The sequence below is a fragment of the Mauremys mutica genome, chromosome 7 (assembly GCF_020497125.1).
Source record: "Mauremys mutica isolate MM-2020 ecotype Southern chromosome 7, ASM2049712v1, whole genome shotgun sequence".
In the NCBI taxonomy this organism is placed as follows: Eukaryota; Metazoa; Chordata; order Testudines; family Geoemydidae; genus Mauremys; species Mauremys mutica.
This window is the reverse complement of record NC_059078.1, coordinates 4,443,625-4,463,240: the sequence shown is the minus strand read 5'-3', so window position 1 is coordinate 4,463,240 and position 19,616 is coordinate 4,443,625. Positions and strand designations below refer to the sequence as shown.

The following is a 19,616-nucleotide window of genomic DNA, read 5'->3' as shown; positions in this document are numbered from 1 at the left end:
AGGCAGGGGAAAGGCTTACTTTGTGAATCCTGCTGGATCTTATGCATGAGCTTGCTGAACAGCTTGGTGGCATCAGGACTTAAGGTGGATTTGCGCCTGAGGACCAACAGGAACTTCAGCGCCCATGGAATTTAGGCACCTACTGGGTGGGGCAGCAGCTGACCACAAGTTTTAAGAATCTCAATTTTCAAGTTGGGCACATGCAATTAGTAATCTAAATGTCTTTGCGGATGTTGCCCTGGATGTCTGTGGCAGAGCAGGGAATTGAATCCAGGTCTCTTGCTAGTGAGCTAACCACTGACTCATCCTTCCTCTTTGGGAACCCAACTTCCTTTGTGCCTTTCAAAAAGCTCCCCTTTGAAGTATAAAAATTGTTCCTTTTCTATCACTCCTGCATCTGGCTGGATTTATAATTTCAGAGCTCCAGAACTAAAAATCTGCGCACATTACTGTTAAATCAACAGTATGGCTGAGAATCACTTTGTAAGCTTATAGAACAAAATATTACCAATTTGTCTTTGTGACAGAACAATGAGTAGGTAATAAAATTGCAACAGTCTCTATGCCAGTTTTTTTTAAGCTTTCTGCTTCAAAGATGAAAGCCTAATTTGATATTTTTGTAGTTATATAACAGTTCTAATATTTTGTGACATTTTGTATTGTGACACTATAGATGGAATTGTCATCGGACTGACACCCTTTACTGTTTATTCCTTAATTACAACTGTTAACAACACTGCAGAGAAGCGTGCTAATCTGCCATCACATATTATGAAAACAACGTTATTGTTACAAACACCAACACCCACTCAACAGGATATTTCTAACATGGCAGTTTCTGTAAAAACTTATCAGTTTAATGGACACTTAAATAGAAAAAGTTTCATATAAACTTTGAACATGTAAATCATTTTAAAGTGAAGCTGGGGGGGATTTTTTTTTTTGGTGCATCTTTGAGTGATTTAACTTCAGCAAACTAAGGGCCTGATCTAGCAGAAAATAGCTTCTGCAGGTGTTGGCCCTTGCAAACTGTTCAGACTTCCTGTGGTCTCCAGCTGGAGAGGCTGCTCCCTATTCTGAGGGGCAATGAATTCCTCACTAATAGCCAGTCAGCACTGGATAATTAAATCCTATTTGATTAATTAAATTCACATAATACTCTAGGTGCACAATTCGGAAGTTGAACCTTCCTTATGGAGCAGTGTAAAGAGCTGTGATACTTGTGTAGAGGTTGGTCAGGGAGTATAAGAAAGGTGCTGTTAGATCATCCATCCATAACACAAAAATCAGATATAGGGACAAGGTTACCGCCAGACACAGACACCGGACAAACCCCCTAACAGCAAATAAGGGGGTGAGGCCTCATCATTCCTAATAGTTCCTGGTAATTAATTCGGTTAGCCTATAGCTGACTGGAGTGGTTTGTATAGCTCAATTTCATATAACCACGTACATGAATTCTTCTTGCACTATGGAAGTAGTAACCACCCTTTATTGAAATTGGTTTCTATTGATCTTCTTGACTCGAGTCCCAAATCTGGAGGAACCCGCTCCCCCCAACCCCAAAGTCCACCATCCTTCCTTGCTATGGAAGAGTAAAAAGCACAAAGACCTCTAAGTCATTTACTTGAAAGGATTTCTCTCTAAATTGGGTCTTCAATATATGCAAACACTAGAAAGCAATGGACGGTGGCTCCCAGGCACACTAATTTACCAAGGGGTTGGCCTCAGACTGTAAGCTATCTGGGGCAGGGACTGTCTTTTTGTTGTTTGTACAGCACCTAGCACTGTGGGGTCCTGGTCCATGACAAAGGCTCCTAGGCACTTAGAGAATACAAATAATTAACAGTGTGCAAGCAAAAAACCACTAGCTGGCCTTCCATGCTTGTAGCCAGAGGCTGAGTAACTGTCCTTGATCTGAGATAGAAAGCAAGCTCTTCACCTTCTTATTCCAGTATCTGTGATCTTTGGGCGCTCAGCTGGGCTGGCTTTCTGTCTGGTTCTTCCCCACCTCCCTTGGCCTTATCCATAAATTATGTCTCTGGATTACATTAACAAAATGAAAGCGACACAAAGCAATGGCTTAAAACTATATAGGAAACATGGCCAAAATATAATACTGATGTTTGTTACTTCAATGTCTAAAATGAACTTCATGGCTGGATTCAACCCAAATTCACACTGGCATCTGCTTTCACAAACCAGGCACAGAACCTAATATGGGAAGTTAGCCAGGGAACGAGGGTGCAGCAGTGGTTAATGGAACAGAAATTGCAATTGCTTATGGGTGAGACCAACACAGCCCTTTCCCCGCCCCTCCAAAAAAATCAGTGTCACTGACATGATCAGAGAAAACAGGGGACATACAAACTAAATATGTGCCCTTTACCACTGCGCTCATATAGAGGATCCCAGCCATAAACTAAAGCTTCCCCCACAGCCTGGTGTAAATTGCCTGCCCTTTCCAGAGTAAATGCCCCCTGTGGCCAAGGAGGTTCAAGAAAATAAAAGGTAGATTTATACACAACATTCTTAAAAATACAAAAGTGAAGGATTATATGTAACCTAAAACTCTTGTCATCTTAAAGAGGCAATTGTACTGGTAGGCTTCCATATACCAGTGTCTTTAATTTCTGATCTTATAAAGTCATTTTCAAAAAAGGATTGTTCCTCCCACCAGGAGAAATGTTATTCTGAGCCTCCTTGAGCTGGCAGACTACAGTTTAGCTGAACTCTTCCACACAGATACAACTGGAAAAAACCCATCAAACATGATTAATTTTCATATACATACACTGAAATTGAAATTTAGTGGCCTGACACACTGTTGTCTGGATAGGATTATTTTGCCCATTGAAGTCAAATGGTAGTCTCTGTTTTGTTTTCTCTTTATCTTTGTGCAGCTCCTTCTGGGTGACTTATGTTATACTTTGTAGATTTCTTTTTCTTAAAACCAACAGGCATTTGTGCTCTTCCTAAAAGAAACTGCTCCCACTTAGGAATAGATTCTTCTACTGATGCCCAATAGAGAGTCTAAGAAAGATATGATGCAACAATAAGCAATTTAACTTTGCTTCACAATTTAATCTATTTACCAATTTATCACAAAACAATACACACATACAATGTGTTATTAAAGCTTGCCTTACGTGTGAAGCAATTCAAAAAAGGCCAAATTATTTGGATACCAAATTTCCAATCCCTCAGTTAAACAATGTAACAGAAGTTGGCAGGATTTCACCTTCTAGAGTAAGTTATGCAGTGACTGAATGTGCCCTCTTGTGGTGAATAATATATTAGAAAGGGAACCCATCATAATGGTAGTATTCATGTTCATGGAATTGTACTCATGTTTCTGTAAAACAAACATTTCTCAAGCCTAAATATTAACATTATAATTCTAGTTTAGCAGGATTTTGAGATAAAAATAAATTTGTTGTTTAATGCTATCACCAGACAAGTAGTGCATTAATATGAAGTTGTCTCAAAAATATTTGCGAGCTAAATTTTGCAATGAATAAATCCCCGATAATGTAATTGATTCCAGTACTTAGCTCAAGAAAGAAAACTGCACAACCAGCTATCTTGTGGTCTAAGAAAAAGTGGCAGCCAGAAGTTCCTGATTTGTAACTACAGCTCTGACATGCACTTGTTCTAGGGTCTTGGGTAAGAGGTTTAACTTTTGTGTCTCAGTTTTTCCAACTGAAGAAGAGAGATAACATTTCCCATTTTCACAGGAGCATCTTGAGCATATATTTGTTAATGCTTATGGATTAAATCATTAATGTTTATGGATGAAATCATACAATTTATACTACAGGCCATAAAAATACTTTAGTTAAGAGTTGGAGACAAAGGTCCAGATTTAGCAAACAATGTGCTTAACTTTAAGCACACTCTTAAATGCTTTGTTCAACAGGGGCCAATACATTTACCTGGAGATTGCTTTTTTAGCAAAATATTTGTATAGATTTTGTACACATATATTTAGGCTTTTTTTTAAAAGAAAAAAATCCGTTTTTATTTACTTAAATACATATTTTAGTGCACATACGTGATACATCATAAATCGCTCCTTTGGAAGTGCTGGACTATTGGGTAACTATTTTGGTTCATGTGTGTAACTCATATGCACAATTTCTATATATCATTAATAAAATATGTATTTACGCAATAGATCTTGTTTGAAATTTTATGTGTAATCACATGAATCTGTACTTGGACTGCTAAGTTAAGGAGCCATTATAATCAACTGTGAAAATCACAGCTGATATACATATGTATTAAGGCCATGTGTTAAATATCCTTTGAAAGTTTTATTGGAAGGAATGTGGACAGTCAATTTTGTATATGAAAGATATTTTTCCTTTCATGCTATTTAGTGCCCTCTCCTTAAAAATATAAGATTAAATATGTGAAATTTTCCCTTGAAATAGTAACACCACTCTCCCGTAACTCACACAATTGAGTGGGGAGGATGAAGGCAAAAGTCAACACTGTTTCTATCAATAATCGCTATGAATTATCTGACTTTTGTCCACTTTATCCACACTGTAAAGATCTACACCAGATTTTTTTTAATCTGTACTATTTTGTGCAATTGCTACCAGATTTGTTCTGCAGAATTTACTATGCAATGGTATGTAATTCTTCACAGTGATTGAACCAGAACTGGAAATGTCAAAACTCTCTAGCGTATGGGACTTCAGGCCTAATACAGAGAGATGCTGCTAAAACAGAGCTGAGATAGTACAGTCCATACATAAGTGACAACTGTTTTAAATTATTAAGGACTAAAACTCTATTTGCAGCACACAAACAGGTATTTATGACTTATGTAATAAATATATCCCAGGGATAAATTTAGGCCTGGTCCTGCAAACACTTAACTTTAGAACATGCATAGTCCTAGTGAACTCCGTGGAATTACTCATGTGTATAAGTGTTTGCAGGATCATACCCTTAGTCTTACAGACTCAGCTTAAATAACTTAGTTCCATTTCTTCACTTTTAAGTAATTTGTCAGCTACCAGAATTAACTTTGTTTGCAAGTTGCAACTTAAAATATATTTTAAACTTTAATGCTATTTACTATTTCATTAATATAATCTACTCACTTTAAACAGCTTCATTTCCTGAGTAACTGTGTAGTATACAGTATCTACATTTATATTTTGCGTCTGATTTTTATTTTGGTGGATGAGGGGAAGATAGGTGATATTTAGTGCCCAACAAATCCAAAAAAGTGAATGCATCACATCCCTATTTATTTTAAAGTGATATGACCATTAAAATAGCATGCTGTCACATCCGTCACTGTAACAGAAATTCTTAAAGTATAGTTTGATACAATTTTTTTCTTCTACTAAATACTCAGGACTTCAGGATATTAATTGAATGATGGCACTCACTATAATCAGGCCCCATGTATTTTACCATGGCAGAGTTCACCCTTTTCTGCAGACTTGTGCTCCAGAACCTCAATTTTAATTTAAAAAAAAAATTGCTTCAGGCTCTTGTGGTTGGAAAGAAAATCTTGAAAATGTGAACTAACTGTGACTGCAACAGTGATATCTTCACATGTTCCCAACCACCCTTACACAATAGCTCTGACAGGTGTGAACTTCCCCATTCATCTTCATGGGCTGTTGAGTCAAACATGAAGATGACAATTCTGTGGTGTACTTAAAACTGAAAATGTAAGGACAAAAAAAGGTAAGTTGAATTTAATACTGAAAAACACTATAAAGGCTGCTGTGATTCTTACATTTTTCATTTTCATATTTAAATAAAAAGCTCCAGTCAAAAAATATCTGAATCTGCTAGAGAATTTCCCCCTGGCTACTGCAGAATCTAGGGACCTTAGCCCAGAATTTAGGTTCAGCCTACTGCACAGTACACAGGCCCTTGGCTATACCAGTCAATTTCAAAATCAATTATTTTTACTTTATAAATATGCTTCAGAAAAAAAAGAAAACTATTTTGTACACAGCAAGTGAAAGGATGGAGTTTATTTCAGGACTTACTTCAAGCTTAACAATATCAGGATGTGGCTGTAGATGTACTCTTGCTTGCAGCCTCTTCTCTGCTGCTTCTATATCCTGTTTAAAATAAGTGTTTGACAAGTTACAGGTGACATTAACAGGCAATATAAGTTCACTTAAAAGGCAATTAAATATATATCTCCTAAGAGGCACTGGATTTGATATCCCTGGGCTGAAATCTTCTGTTTAGCCATAGATCCTGCAGCCTCTTACTTTTGACGATAACACTAATATATTGGACGCTTTGCTGAACTTTCTTGCATTTCCTGGCTGTAAGAATTGTTTTCTTTGCTAGAAGTGTTCTGATAGACAGCCCCTACTACATATTTAATCTCTCCATACACAAAGGTAATTTATAGTTAGACTATGTTCCTCATGACAATACAGGAAAAAAAAAAGGAGAGTGGTATTCACTATGCTATGTAGATGAACCGAAGCATGTATTCTATCTACTGTAGCTTTAAAGTAACTACGCAAATTGTGTTCAAGATCTTGTCTTCCCCAAGACAAAGATGACTTGCTAATATGCATGCATAACATGTGCACAAAAATGTAGAGATGCAGCAAGCTGTTCACCAGACATTCAAACTCAGATGAGAACACACCTCCCTTAGCTTTCTTAAAAAATCTGCACATGGGCTTCCACTTGCCCAGTAAACATGTGTTGGGTTCACAGAGGCCTAGACTCAATTTGAAAAGACTCTTTTAAATTGTAACCCTTTCTTGCGGGCTTAGTTCCATAGCCAAGCACAGAAGAGATTGAGTGCAGGGCTTTTGGGCAGATGAAGAGATGGAAAAGGGCATGGGAGATGGGTGTGAAGGAGACAAAGCAGAACAGGGGGGTGGGGAGGGAAGCATAGCAGATGGCAGAGTTGGGAGCAGAAAGCAGGTGTGAAGAGTACAGCATAAAAAATAAATGAGTGAGGAAATTCCCCAAAGGGACTTCCCAAAGATATACCGCCACTGCTGCTCAGAACAGTGAGATTCTGAAGGAGCAGGTCTACAGGAGAACCCAAACACAATTACTCATATTGAGTAGTAGCCAATTGGAATACTTGTGTACGTGCTACTCAAGTAAAGGTTGCAGAATCTGGCCTAATATTAGTGTAGAGCATGATTAAAAGACACTAATAGTGCTTAGCTGAAAGTTCTTAGCTAAAATCCAGTAAGTTACAATGTTCATCTTTATTTAAAATGAATGAAAACGTATTAATATTTGGACTGGTTTTATAGCATATTTATAGTGATTTTACTTTATGCAAATAGAAAAGAATAAGATTGAAAATATCATCCAAGCAGTTTTTTGTTTGGTCTTTCTACAGTTTTATCAGTGAACCTAGTGCTGGTTTGAGGTGCCTAACCGATCTCTGCGGAAGGATGATATAAGGTGCTACCCTATTTAAATCCTGGGACTGATAGGTGGAGCACATCACAGTAATGGAAGGCTGCCTTTTCGCATGAAGGAGAGGCCACAGGACCAGAATTAAGTACAATGGACAAAAAACAAATAAATAGTAATAAGGGTGCAGGTCATAGGGTCGAAAGGAGGGAATGAGAAAGGGACATTGAATAAATGATGCAGGGGCGCCATTTCAGATTTTGGTGTGGGGGGGGAGGCAACTTTAACCATGATTCCAGGGGCTACTTAGGCACCTGAAAACTCTAGGGTTTTTTTTTTTTTTTTGCAGATAATAATGTAGAAATTAGCTGATAGGAGCACTGTATCTATTTTCTATATAAAAATGAGGATTAAATAAATATTAGACCCACTCAGCTCTAATACTAACATGTTCTCATATCTTGTGTCAAGTAACTTTTTAAGGGACATTGGTTAGGTTTAAAACTGTAATGTATATTCTTTGTTACTAACTCTTGAATACAACAATTGAAACAATTGTAGAAAAATCTAGATTACTTTCTATCACTTTTTTGCAGTTCATCAAGCTTGGAATGATCATTTAACTTGGGAAACATCCTACTAGGGCAAGGCCCCATGAGTTTAGAATGCATCTGCCAGGGGCTCTACCCCTGTTACCTCACTACTACTAATAGACTAGAAACTAACTTTAAACAGCAGTGAAACTGACACTTTCTAGTCACTTTCATAGTATTATTGCCAACCCCAAATGTTCAAAAATCATTAATCAGGCTCACCAAAAATCATGAGATTATGTAAAAGTAACAGCTTTGGGGTTCTTTTTTTGTGTGTGTTTTTTTTGCCTTTTGCTTTTGAGCCTTTAGGGCGTACTGGGGCCAAATTTTGTAGCTTTCTCCACAGCCACTAGGGCTAGAAACTTCATTTTTCTTTCAGAATGAAGGCTGAAATCATCATATATCCACTTGACTCCCAGAGCTGGGACTTTAAGGAAAGCAATTAGCATGAGACTCATGACAAAATCATGAGATTTGGCAACACTGCTTTTACTTCTGTTTAAAGGCTAGTTACTTTCCAGAAGGCTCTTAAACACAACACTACAGTGATTGAGTTGCAATTCTCACAGGAGAATATTTAAAACCAAACAGCAAGAAAATTCTATATTTTAAAGTTGAGAAAAAAACCCAGCCACTTATGAGATATATCAGGGCCACTGCAGGCAGGAAAGGAAAATAAACAGGCACAGGAGCTCTGGGCAGCTCTTTCTCTAGAAAGAAAGTTGGATAGTCAAATCTTCTAGTCCTTAATCTAGTAAAACTTCTATTGTCATCAGCGCCTTCACTCACAGATATTAACATGTGCTTAATAACTATACACTTGATACTTAAATATCTGAGCCATCTTATCCAGGGCTACACATTTTATATACGTTGGTTCAGGAACTACATTTTCTGGCATATTCTGAACAGGGCTGAGCACCAGAGATGATGCCCAGTGAATAATACAAATCATGACAGTAATTGTCGACTTTATGGACTCTGTGGATGCAATTTCTGTTCTTTGTTCTGGAATTGGTCTGGATACAGTTGAAACCATAAGAATTTGAGGCCTAAACACATCTGATACGTATACAACACTTTCTGATTCCTTCCTTTTCTGGAACTCAGAACAAAAAATGACAAAACAAAGTGGTTTTCAGTTAAAATTAAAATTGCACAGCAGCCATGGCTTGACAACACTGCAAAGTCAAGTTCTCTATGTGTTTGCACACAGAACAGGACAGCACCAGGCAAGCTTCCCCACACTTCACCAATATGCCTTTGCCATGGCCTGGAGGAATTACCTGTCATGGTGAAAAGGTGGATCAGTCTCCATTCAGTCCTATCTATTTGGGTTTTTATGCACCACATTCCCCTCAGAGCATTTTCCTCCCCCTACGACTTCTTCCTACAAGTATTTACATAGGAGGGGGCAAAACAGACCAAGATCGCTATCTCTGTGGCTACTTAATTTTGATACAGGAATGTTTATGATAGTAGGAAATAAATTACTTTCAGCCTAGGGAAAACAGCTGTTGTACACATTTTAGTAGAGAAGGTCACATTGGCATGGCCTAGATATCAGATGTCTCTTTTTGTTGCTCCACTCCAGTTTGTATATTTGCAGTCTATTGTCATTCAGAAAACTGATTTAATGACAGACAGTGAAAGAAATGTTTGCTGGAAGGTGCAGTATGCCTTGGAAAAAAACTGAGGCCACTGAAAGATCAGATGGCACCTTTGCATGTAGCTGGTGGCTAGGAGGTGCCTGTTGTGGCATTTTTATTTTTTAAAGTCTGGTGTTGGGAATTTATCTTTTCTAACTCTCTCCAATTTATCTGAAGGCAGCAGTGCAAACACCTTTGGCAAGTAAGACAGAATCTAGGATACTACAATATTAAGCACTAGTCTATCCCATAACGCATTGGATAAAATGGCAAGGACTACAAGAAAAACAGTTCAAGTCTCTTCACAGAGGTAAAATGGAGATTCTGATACCTACATCACTTTTATGGAGCCAAATTCAGCTGTCATTTACACTCATATAATCCAGATTTACACCACCATATATGAGATTAGAATTTGGCCCAAATTTTCTGCTAAAATGCTCACTGTTACATCACACATCCTTAACTTTATAGTACAGCTCTACTCCGATATAATGTTGTCCTCGGGAGCCAAAAAATCTTACCGTGTTATAGGTAAAACCGTGTTATATCGAACTTGCTTTAATCTGCCGGAGTGCACAACCCTGCCCCGCCCCCGGAGCTCTGCTTTACCGCGTTATAGCCAAATTAATGTTATATCAGGGTAGAGGTGTATATACTAAATATCACAGTAATACATTAAGATTTATGAATAACAAGGAAGAGAACAGAAAACACTACATACATGGGCGACAGGGGATGGATCACTTGATGATTACTTGTTTTATTCATTCCCTCTGAGGCACCTGGCATTGGCCACTGTCAGAAGACAGGATACTCGGCTAGATGGACCTTTAGTCTGACTCAGTATAGTCGTTCTTATGTACATATGTGCAAGGTAGCCAAGTTAACATAGCTCTGAAGACACTTAGTAGTACTACTGCAATCTCAGCAGTTAATAAATACAGCACCTAAGTGAGGTGTTTAATCCAAGGCCTGAATGAACATTCTTAAACCTGACAACGCCTTCTTTAAACATGTTAGGGGGAAAAACATACTCTAACACAATTGTATAAAAATGCTGACTTAAATCTTTAAAATCTATTTTCTTCAAATTTCATTTTTTCCCCTAAACTCAATAAGGATTATAAAGCAAGCTAAGTTTGAAGTTTCTAGCTTCAGCCTTTTTTGAGCTATGTGAGCATAAAATTTCAATTGGCAGAAAGGGAAAGCGTAGGGTTTTTTTTTTAATGTTCCCATAAAACTGAATTAATTTTATTTGCATTTCTGTTTTTTTCTAAGTTTAAGCAAAAATCAACACCTCATCATGTCCGTGTATTTCTGAGTAGGCCAAATCAACAACTCCCCACATGGTAACTGTGAAATGTACAGTGCCTGGTATCAGGAACAATATTCTGAAGCTGGCACATAAATATGAACCGTTTTTTCAAGGCTCTAATATATTATTCTGCATGGATCTCTTTCCTGTTTTATTTTGTTATCAGAAAGCATCTGCAGTACTGCATGTCTGTTAAAGCTAGTATAAAATTAATATATCTAGACTTATTTATGCTGCTTTATCCTGCCAGACTATTTGTTTTGATGGTCATACATATGTTTTTATTTCTTCTATGAACACTAATGTTTTTGACACTTGAAAGAAATCATTTTGAGGAATACGATAGTAGATGGCAAATATCCTGCATAACTACAAGACTACATATTTTTGCTATAGGTTTACATTAAGATATCAATAACATTTACTATCATAATGAGCTTGTTTTAGTATGCACAAATGTAATCTGCATTTATTATGCTTGTCAACAAATAAGTGCTAATTTGAACCTTGTTTATAAAAAACACATATGGAGAAGAGTTATGGGGGAAAATATAATGGGTGAAATTTCCCACACCTTCACAAAGTCTGGGTATTCAGGCTCTAGATGAGTGGAACACAGAAGGCGTGGGGAGGCCAAATCTACATATCAGCTGTTTCAGACCAAGGCTGGAATAGCAGCCACACCCATTCCACAGGGTTTTGGTGCCACTGGACCTGCAATCCCACCCCTATCCTATCCCCAGTGTGACCTTAAATGGGACCAGTGCGGAGATCCTGTCTTTAGCACATATCAGGTAAACAGGCACCTTTGACTGGCATTTCTGACTACAGTCCCCAGTTGTGCAGTGTCTGTTTGGTACTTAAGGACGGTGGAGGGCCTTGCACCACAGTAGAGTTTCATTCAAACTGCAGATGTGTTAAGTCTTGTCCCAGCACACAGCTTGGCCAGAAATTTTTTCACAAAGATGAATCTTTTCACTTTCTAGAATGAAAAATTTGAGTTTTTGTCCCAGTGGACACAGGAGGACATTCTCGCTGTATATGAGATAAAAATATGATTTTATTTTGTACAGCATCTTTCATACAAATGAGTCCAAAACATTTTGCCATATTAGATAGTAGAATTAAATAATAAGCAATAGCAAAAAGAAAGGGCAAGTGCACAGAGGAAATAACCTATTTTTAAGTGCTGTTCTATGAAGATATACTTAGAAACAGACCCCCACTTTACAATGTGCTCTTGTGTTAAAGGTCAGGGCGAGACCTCTTCAGGTTCAAAATTCTAAGCTGTTGGTTCCAACAGGGGGTATCATATGTTAGTCCCTGCAATCAAACTAAGAGCCTTCTATTGACCTAATTACCAGTTCCCCTTGAGGAAGAAACCAAGATATTACCAGTTCCCCTTGAGGAAGAAACCAAGATATATGCAGAATTTAAAAATATACAGCAGGGGTGGCCAACCTGAGCCTCAGAAGGAGCAAGAATTTACCAATGTACATTGCCAAAGAGCCATCAGCCCACCCCCTCTTTACACCCTCCTGCCCACTGGCAGTCCTGCCGATCAGCACCTCCTCCTCCTCCCTCCCCGTGCCTCCTGTCTGCCGCAATCAGCTGTTTAGCAGTGTACAGGAGGCTCTGGAATGGAGGGGGGAGGAGCAAAGGTGCAGCAGGCTCAGGGGATGGGGCAAAAATGAGTGGAGTGGGGTCAGGCCTGGGGTTGAGCAGTGGAAATTTGGCACCTGTAGCTCCAGCCCCGGAGTCAGCACCTATTCAAGGAGCCACATATTAAATTCTCTAGAGCCACAGGTTGGCCACCCCTGGTCTACAAGAAGGTTACAGAACCCCTAACTCTGAAAAGTGCAGAATGGATGAGTAGGTGATCTGTCATAACACGTTCCAATCACAGCAATTAAAGGGAAGTAATTTTCCCTTCTTCAGAGATAAAAGTGACGTATCCCCACCCTTGGAGACTAAAATGGTCATGGGATGCCTTTACAAAACAAAGACACAATGTCACCGAACAGGATACTGCAACATCCAGTAGAAAAACAAGGTGAATATACCTTGAACAATAACAGTAAATACATGTGTGCTGGACAAAAGTGACTTTAATAGGTTTTATACTCTTTTTCATTAAAAAAAAGGAGGAAATGAAAAGATTTCTTTTGAACAACCCAAAAAAAATCAGACATCTCAAAAATAAAAAGCTGCTAACTAGAAAAAGGTTCTGGTGATCCAGAGGCACCGACTTTCTCATTTCCGTGGGCAGTGATCAATTCCTGCTATGCCCCAGGCCCCGCCCTCACGCCACCACGTCTCCCAAAGCTGAACCCTACTCCACTCCACCCCGGCTCTTCCCGCCCCCTCCCCCAAGTGCACCCCACCCTCACTCTGCCTCTTCCTGTCCCTGCTCCTCCCTCTCACCGCCTCCTGCTGAACAGCTGATCACCAGTGGGTGGGAGGCACGGGGGGGGGGAAGATGAGGGAAGAGCTGATCAGTGGGGCTGCTGAGCACCCACTATTTTTTTCTGGGAGTACTCCAGCCCCAGAGCACCCATGGAGTCGGCGCCTATTGGTCTATCAATCAAATTTTAACTCCGCACTTGAAACTGAATCTAAGCAACAGTGTTCAATGAGTATTTGGAGAAATGTGGATTTGATGGGCGAATCTCCTGGATGAATACAGAACAAAGATTGCAGAGGAAAAGACTGCTCTTGTTTCAAATGGGTCTTAACGTGATCTTAGAATTGTAAGTCTGCCTGCAATAAAAGATTCAGTAATCAGCCATTTAGAAACAGTTTACTTGGGATAGGTCTACAAAGCAATAAAACACCATGACAGGCTCACAGAGCTCTGGCTGCAGGACTATAAAATTTCACTATATATGTTCGGGCTCAGGCTGGAGCCCAGACTCGGAGATCCCATTAGGGATCCCACCAGGCTCTCATGAGAAGGGTGTGAGGAATAGCTAGTGATATCCCAGGTTACAATATTTAATACATTTTGCACAAGTTCCAGAATCAGGACCCTAATGTTATAAAATTCACCTGAAAAACTAAGATACAAATGTTTTTAGCCTGTGATCTATGTAACACTGGATTTCACAATGTGCCACTTAACAGTCACAGAAACTTACATTTAAAAGTGCTGCATTTCTTTTATAAGCTGCATCAGCTGCTTGTGTTTGCGATGTCTTTTCAGTCTTTTTGTCTCCTAGATGATTCTCCATCTGCTGTAGCAATACCAATCTCTGAGACAGTCTACAAAGGAAAATATTTTAATAAGTGGGCAGAACATTTTGCACAGTAGCTAGAAAATAATAACCTTTTACCTTAACCAATTCTTTTGAAATTAGAGGCCTAATTATGCCTGTTTCAGTGTGGGTGTGCTGAGGGAGGGAGAAAGTACAGTCAGACTCTTCCCGCTGTGTTCCCATGTAGTGAGGCAGACATAGTGCTGCAATCAGCAGTCCTCATACATGAAGGGGGCTCACAAGCGCTGAGTATCTCAGATGAAGTGTGGCAGGATGGGTTGAGGTAGTATAGGCACGGCACCACCCCTGCAAGTGCTCAGAAGCCAACACTGGGAGGAGAATGAGTCATATATTTTCTGAAAGAAATGTAGCAAGAGTCAAAGAGCTCCCTGCAGAGTCCCCAGAGACAATTATACTTCTTGCTCTATGGACTCATATTCCCTCCAGCCACCTCCACTCAGGTGGTACTTGTGAGCCATCCTTACATGAGCCTTAGATTCTCAGATGTCTCGTTTTAAAGTGACTTATAAAACTCAACCTTACCCACAAGTGCTAATCTAGATAGACTCTGTTGTCACATAAGTTAGTAAATGATGGATGTGGAATAGGATGCATGTGATCATAAAATTTTGTTTGTATTGCAGACAGAATATTCCACCATTCTGCAAACAGCTGAACGGAATTCGCTTGATCTAGTTGCATTTACTTACACTAGATGTGTATGTGACCCATGATTTTCAGAACAATTATTCTTTGTCAGTTTTCCCAGTCTGCAGCAACGGTCCTCTGCTATACTAATGAAGAATTAACTAATTTGTTACGTATTCTGTTCAGCAAGAACTGGAAGATAAATATAAAGGAGCTAATCAAACAACATACATGCAAGGTGTTTAGGAAAAGGCAGGCACCAGAGGTCAGAATTTTATAATAGACTTGTAAATGGGCATGTTATTTATATTACTGTAGTCTTGATGTAGATAAAAACGTATTTTCCCCACACATTTCTTTTTTCATAGTTCTCACATCCTGAGAGCTTAACCCTAAACAAATCTAATAGCAGAGTGTATTACTTTTACTGACTAGTTGTCAGAGTGTAGGCAAACTTTTCAAACTCATTTTAATACGATACTCACTTTACAAGCTGAGTTTACAGTGAACTGAAGATGTACTGATATTTTAGAAGTCAATGGGAAGAAAATACTAAATTGAATTGAAACCACAAGTTGAGTTTTGGGTGGCAGAACCCAAGCGACTTGAGTTGGAATTTAGCCAGCATACTGAGGTTAAAGGTCAGGTCCCCAGTTCTGCAGCTCATCTGGAAGACAACAACATTAGCAGCACTGTTCTCCCCTGTGGCAGGCTGGGATACTGATTCAGTAGTTTTCAAAAGAAGAGTGCCCCCTATCAAAACACCAAACCTCTTTTTACAAGACCTCACTGTTCTGTGGAGGTCTCCCATCCACATACTCACCAGTCAGTCCTGAGTAGTTTGACAGATTTGGGAAGATCATAGCATAAGTCGCTACAACATAGGCCACAATCCTGAAACAAATACTTACATCTTGTCATGTCTTCTAGCAAGCTGAACTTCTTGTGCTAAGTAGGATGCCATCTTTGATTCCTTAAGTAACTGCCAACTTTACTCTATTAAAGAAAACAAAGTAAAGTTAAAATTATTCCTCCAAAGATATACATGAATACTTATCTTTTAAGTATTTAAGAATGTTGCATATTAGACAGACCTAGTTACATGCAGGGCACCTTCCTACCTAACTAAGCAATTTTTTTTTATGTGAAATCAGAGCTGTGTACAATAAAACACTATATAGACAATAGTACTACTGGATACTTTACTTGTTCAAAACACTGTATATACACATTTCTAACTCATGATTACATCTCCTCTTGAATCTCATTAAACCCATTTTATGTACTGGAAAATGGCAGCACAAGGGCTGGATTTTCAGCTACGCAAACTGAATGTGTATTTACGTGCCTCTGCTATAGTAAAATGCTCACACAAACTGTGCATATACAAAGACCATTTAGATTAGCCATGAGAAAAACACTAGTTTAGAGACACTGGAAAAAGACGCATCCCTATTTAAACAACAGTTGAATTATGCTAATTCATCTTCTATAAATGTTATTTACTATGTTATCTAAAAACGGAGTGAAAAAAGCAGTCCCACTGCTGTATAAATTAGAGGACGAAGAATTACACAAATAGTGGAATCTAAATCTGATTGTGGGGGTTATAATGAGACACCAAAAAACCAATGTCCATACTGTCTGCTCTGCATGGAGCTTAAAGACCCTATAGCATTTTTTCCTACACATAATAAAAGTTTACCCTATTCTGTGGTCAGTTGTTTAACAAGCTCCACCTCAAAGGAATCTGCATTATGCTAAAGTGCTTTGGGATCCAGCAGAATGAAAGCCACTAGGTATACATAAAGTGATGAACACAACTGTCCGCAGCAGCTATCTGGGGAAATAAAAATATCAAGGGTCTCAACCAGCTGGATTAGGATTCAAGCAATCCCCCTCCCCAAAATGTGCATTCACACAGTATACTGCCAATTATCCACACAGCATGGGCAACGTGGATTTTATTCTGACAACTCGGAGGGACAGCGCCGTTCAGCAGCCACACACCAAGGGCTTGTCCTCCACCTCTCAAGTTTGGCCTGTGTGTATGTGTCCTCGTCTCTGTTATTCAGGCCCCTGTATTATCTGACACCCCCCCCCACGTGAGCTCATAGGTGACAAGGGATTCAGATAGTGGGATAAATGGGAGTCACCCCTCTAGACACAGGGGCGCAGTTGCGGGGGGGGGGCTGCTGCCCTCCCACATGGCCACCCTGAAGCAGTTGCAGAGTTGACCTGACTGGCGCTGCCCCCCCCGAAGTCACACTACGGCTCTGTATCTTGCGGTGACTCGGCTGTCCTCGGGAAGGACACCAAGGGCCGCCACCTTGCAGTTCGGGGGTGGATGCCGAGGAAGGAAGAAACAGGCCAAACCACCCCCGCGCGCCCGTAATAAACAGGAGCTACTGGCGGTGCTGGGGGGCAGCGCTGCCCTTGCCAACGGCCATAAAGCTGGTGCCAGAGCCTCGGGCTCCTCCCCGCCCAGTCACTGTCTCCTGAGAAGAGAGCGCCCAAGCCCAGCACCCCCATAGGGGACATCGATACGGGGGGTGTGTGTGACACGTCGAGCGCCTCAGGGCCCAGTGGGCGGGAAAGGCCCCAGGGCAGCGCTCGCGCTCGATCCGCACGCGCACGAGAAGGGGTGAGCGCACCTGGGCTGCGGCAGCGGACCCGTCACTAGCCTCCTCTGCGGCTCTACCACTGCGTCCGGGAGGAGGAGGGGGGCCACGGGAAGTACCACTCCTCGCAGGGCCGCCCCGCAGCGCCCCCTTCGGCTCGCCCAGTCCCTGCGGCCAACTGTCCACTCACCGTCAAGCTGCCGGCGCGGCACCATGGAGACGGCAGGAAAGGAGGGTGAGCCGCCCCCTGCCATTGGTCCCTCCACCTCGGTGGGCGGGCTCAGGCCGTGGGCTGGGTCAGGCGCCTCCTCGCCTTCGCCGCCGTGATTGGAGGAGAGAGTGGTCGGTAACCAATCACATGCGGAGGGCGGTGGGTCACACGGCACGATGGGGATTTGAAGGCTAGAAGGGCCCTGTTTCCAGCCCCGCCCCTCTGCCAGGCCGTTGGCTCTGCTGCTTCGCCCGTTATCCAGTCCCAACCGCCGGGGTCAGTCAGACCTGCCCCTCCCCCACTCTGTCCTGCCCTATGCCAGACCCCCCATCATTCGTTCCTGCCCCTCCCCCACTCTGTCCTGCCCTATGTCAGACCCCCCATCATTCACTCCTGCCCCTCCCCTACTCAGTCTTGGGGGTGAGGGGTTTGGGCTCGGGGGAGGGGGGGTTGGTGCAGGAGGGGACTCTGGGCTGGTGCAGAGGGTTGGGGTGGGGGAGGGGGTGAGGGGTGTGGGCTCTGGGGGGGGTTGGTGCAGGAGGGGGCGCCGGGCTGGTGCAGAGGGTTGGGGTGTGGGCTCTGGGGGGGTTGGTGCAGGAGGGGGTGCTGGGCTGGTGCAGAGGGTTGGGGTGTGGGAGGGGGTGAGGGGTGTGGGCTCTGGGGGGGTTGGTGCAGGAGGGGGCGCCGGGCTGGTGCAGAGGGTTGGGGTGTGGGAGGGGGTGAGGGGTTTGGGCTCTGGGGGGGGTTGGTGCAGAGGGTTGGGGTGTGGGAGGGGGTGAGGGGTGTGGGCTCTGGGGGGGGTTGGTGCAGGAGGGGGTGCCAGGCTGGTGCAGAGGGTTGGGGTTTGGGCTCTGGGGGGGGGTTGGTGCAGGAGGGGGTGCTGGGATGGTGCAGAGGGTTGGGGTGTGGGCTTGGGGGTGGGGGGCTTGGTGCAGGAGTGGGTGCTGGGCTGGTGCAGAGGGTTGGGGTGTGGAAGGGGGTGAGGGGTTTGGGCCCTGGCGGGGGTTGGTGCAGGAGGGGGCGCCGGGCTGGTGCAGAGGGTTGGGGTACAGGAGGGGGTGCAGGGTTTGGGCTCTGCAGGGGGTTGGTGCAGGAGGGAGCTGCAGGCTGGTGTAGAGGGTTGGGGTGCGGGAGGGGGTGTGGTGTGGCAGCTCTGGTCAGGCGGCACTTACCTCAGGTGGTTCCCAATCAGTGGGGCTAAGCCAGGCTTCCTGCCTGCCCTGGCCCTGGCCCTGTGCTGCTCCCAGAAGTGGCTGGCCTGGCCAGCCTCTGGGGGTGGGTAATAAAAAAGGTAATAATTGGAAATATGCCAATCTCCTAGAACTGGAAGGGGCCTTGAAAGGTCATTGAGTCCAGCCCCCTGCCTTCACTAGCAGGATCAATTTTTGCCCCAGATCCCTAAGTGACCTCCTCAAGGATTGAACTCATAACCCTGGGTTTAGCAGGCCAATGCTCAAACCACTGAGCTATCCCTCCCCCCATGGGAGGAGGGCAGGGGTCTCTGCTTGCTGCCTGTGCCCCAAGTGCTGACTCCACAGCTCCCATTGGCCAGGAACTGCGGCCAATAGGAGCTGCAGGGGCAGAGCCTGCCTTAGCCCCGCTGCGCTGCTGACCAGGAGCCACTGGAGGTAAGCGGGGTCGGGGGCTCTGCGCGCTGCCCCCGCCACATGCTGCTCCCGGAAGCGGCCAGTATCTGTGGCAGCCTCCATACGCTGCCCCTGCCTGCAGGCACAGCCTCTGCAGCTCCCATTGGCCACAGTTCCCAGACAATGGGAGCTACCACCCCCTCAGGGGCCGCAGAGATATGCTGCCCACTTCGGGAGCAGCGCAGGGCTAGGGAAGGCAGGGAACTTGCCTCACTCCTGCTGCGCTGCTGGATCTCTAGCCGCTAAGATCTCCCATATCGGCTTTAGTAGCCTCTGGGAGATTGAGCCCGATT

General features: G+C 42.7%; 1 protein-coding gene and 1 long non-coding RNA gene across 8 annotated transcripts in view; one reads left to right on the top strand and one right to left on the bottom strand.

Moving 5' to 3' along the window:
• Positions 1-945: 945 nt before the first annotated feature.
• On the bottom strand, positions 946-18,941 carry C7H3orf14 (chromosome 7 C3orf14 homolog). 7 transcript variants are annotated; one of them, XM_045023226.1, is made up of 6 exons: positions 17,500-17,649; positions 16,551-16,685; positions 15,757-15,841; positions 14,081-14,204; positions 6,027-6,101; positions 946-3,033 (listed from the first exon to the last, which is right to left on the bottom strand). In XM_045023226.1, exons 3-6 carry the CDS (start codon positions 15,807-15,809, stop codon positions 2,890-2,892), a joined length of 396 nt encoding a protein of 131 aa, XP_044879161.1. In that variant the 5' UTR covers positions 15,810-15,841; positions 16,551-16,685; positions 17,500-17,649; the 3' UTR covers positions 946-2,889. The 7 variants fall into 7 exon arrangements, 6 of the variants coding, with proteins under 6 accessions (XP_044879161.1, XP_044879162.1, XP_044879163.1 ...); XM_045023227.1 differs by lacking the exon at positions 17,500-17,649 and adding an exon at positions 16,856-16,977; XR_006580943.1 differs by lacking the exon at positions 16,551-16,685 and having other exon boundaries at positions 946-2,041; positions 2,795-3,033.
• Positions 17,803-19,616, top strand: part of LOC123373933 — a 56,661-nt gene continuing 54,847 nt past the window's right edge. The window contains exon 1 of the long non-coding RNA XR_006580944.1: positions 17,803-17,953. This is a non-coding gene — a long non-coding RNA (uncharacterized LOC123373933). The remainder of the gene's footprint in view (positions 17,954-19,616) is intronic.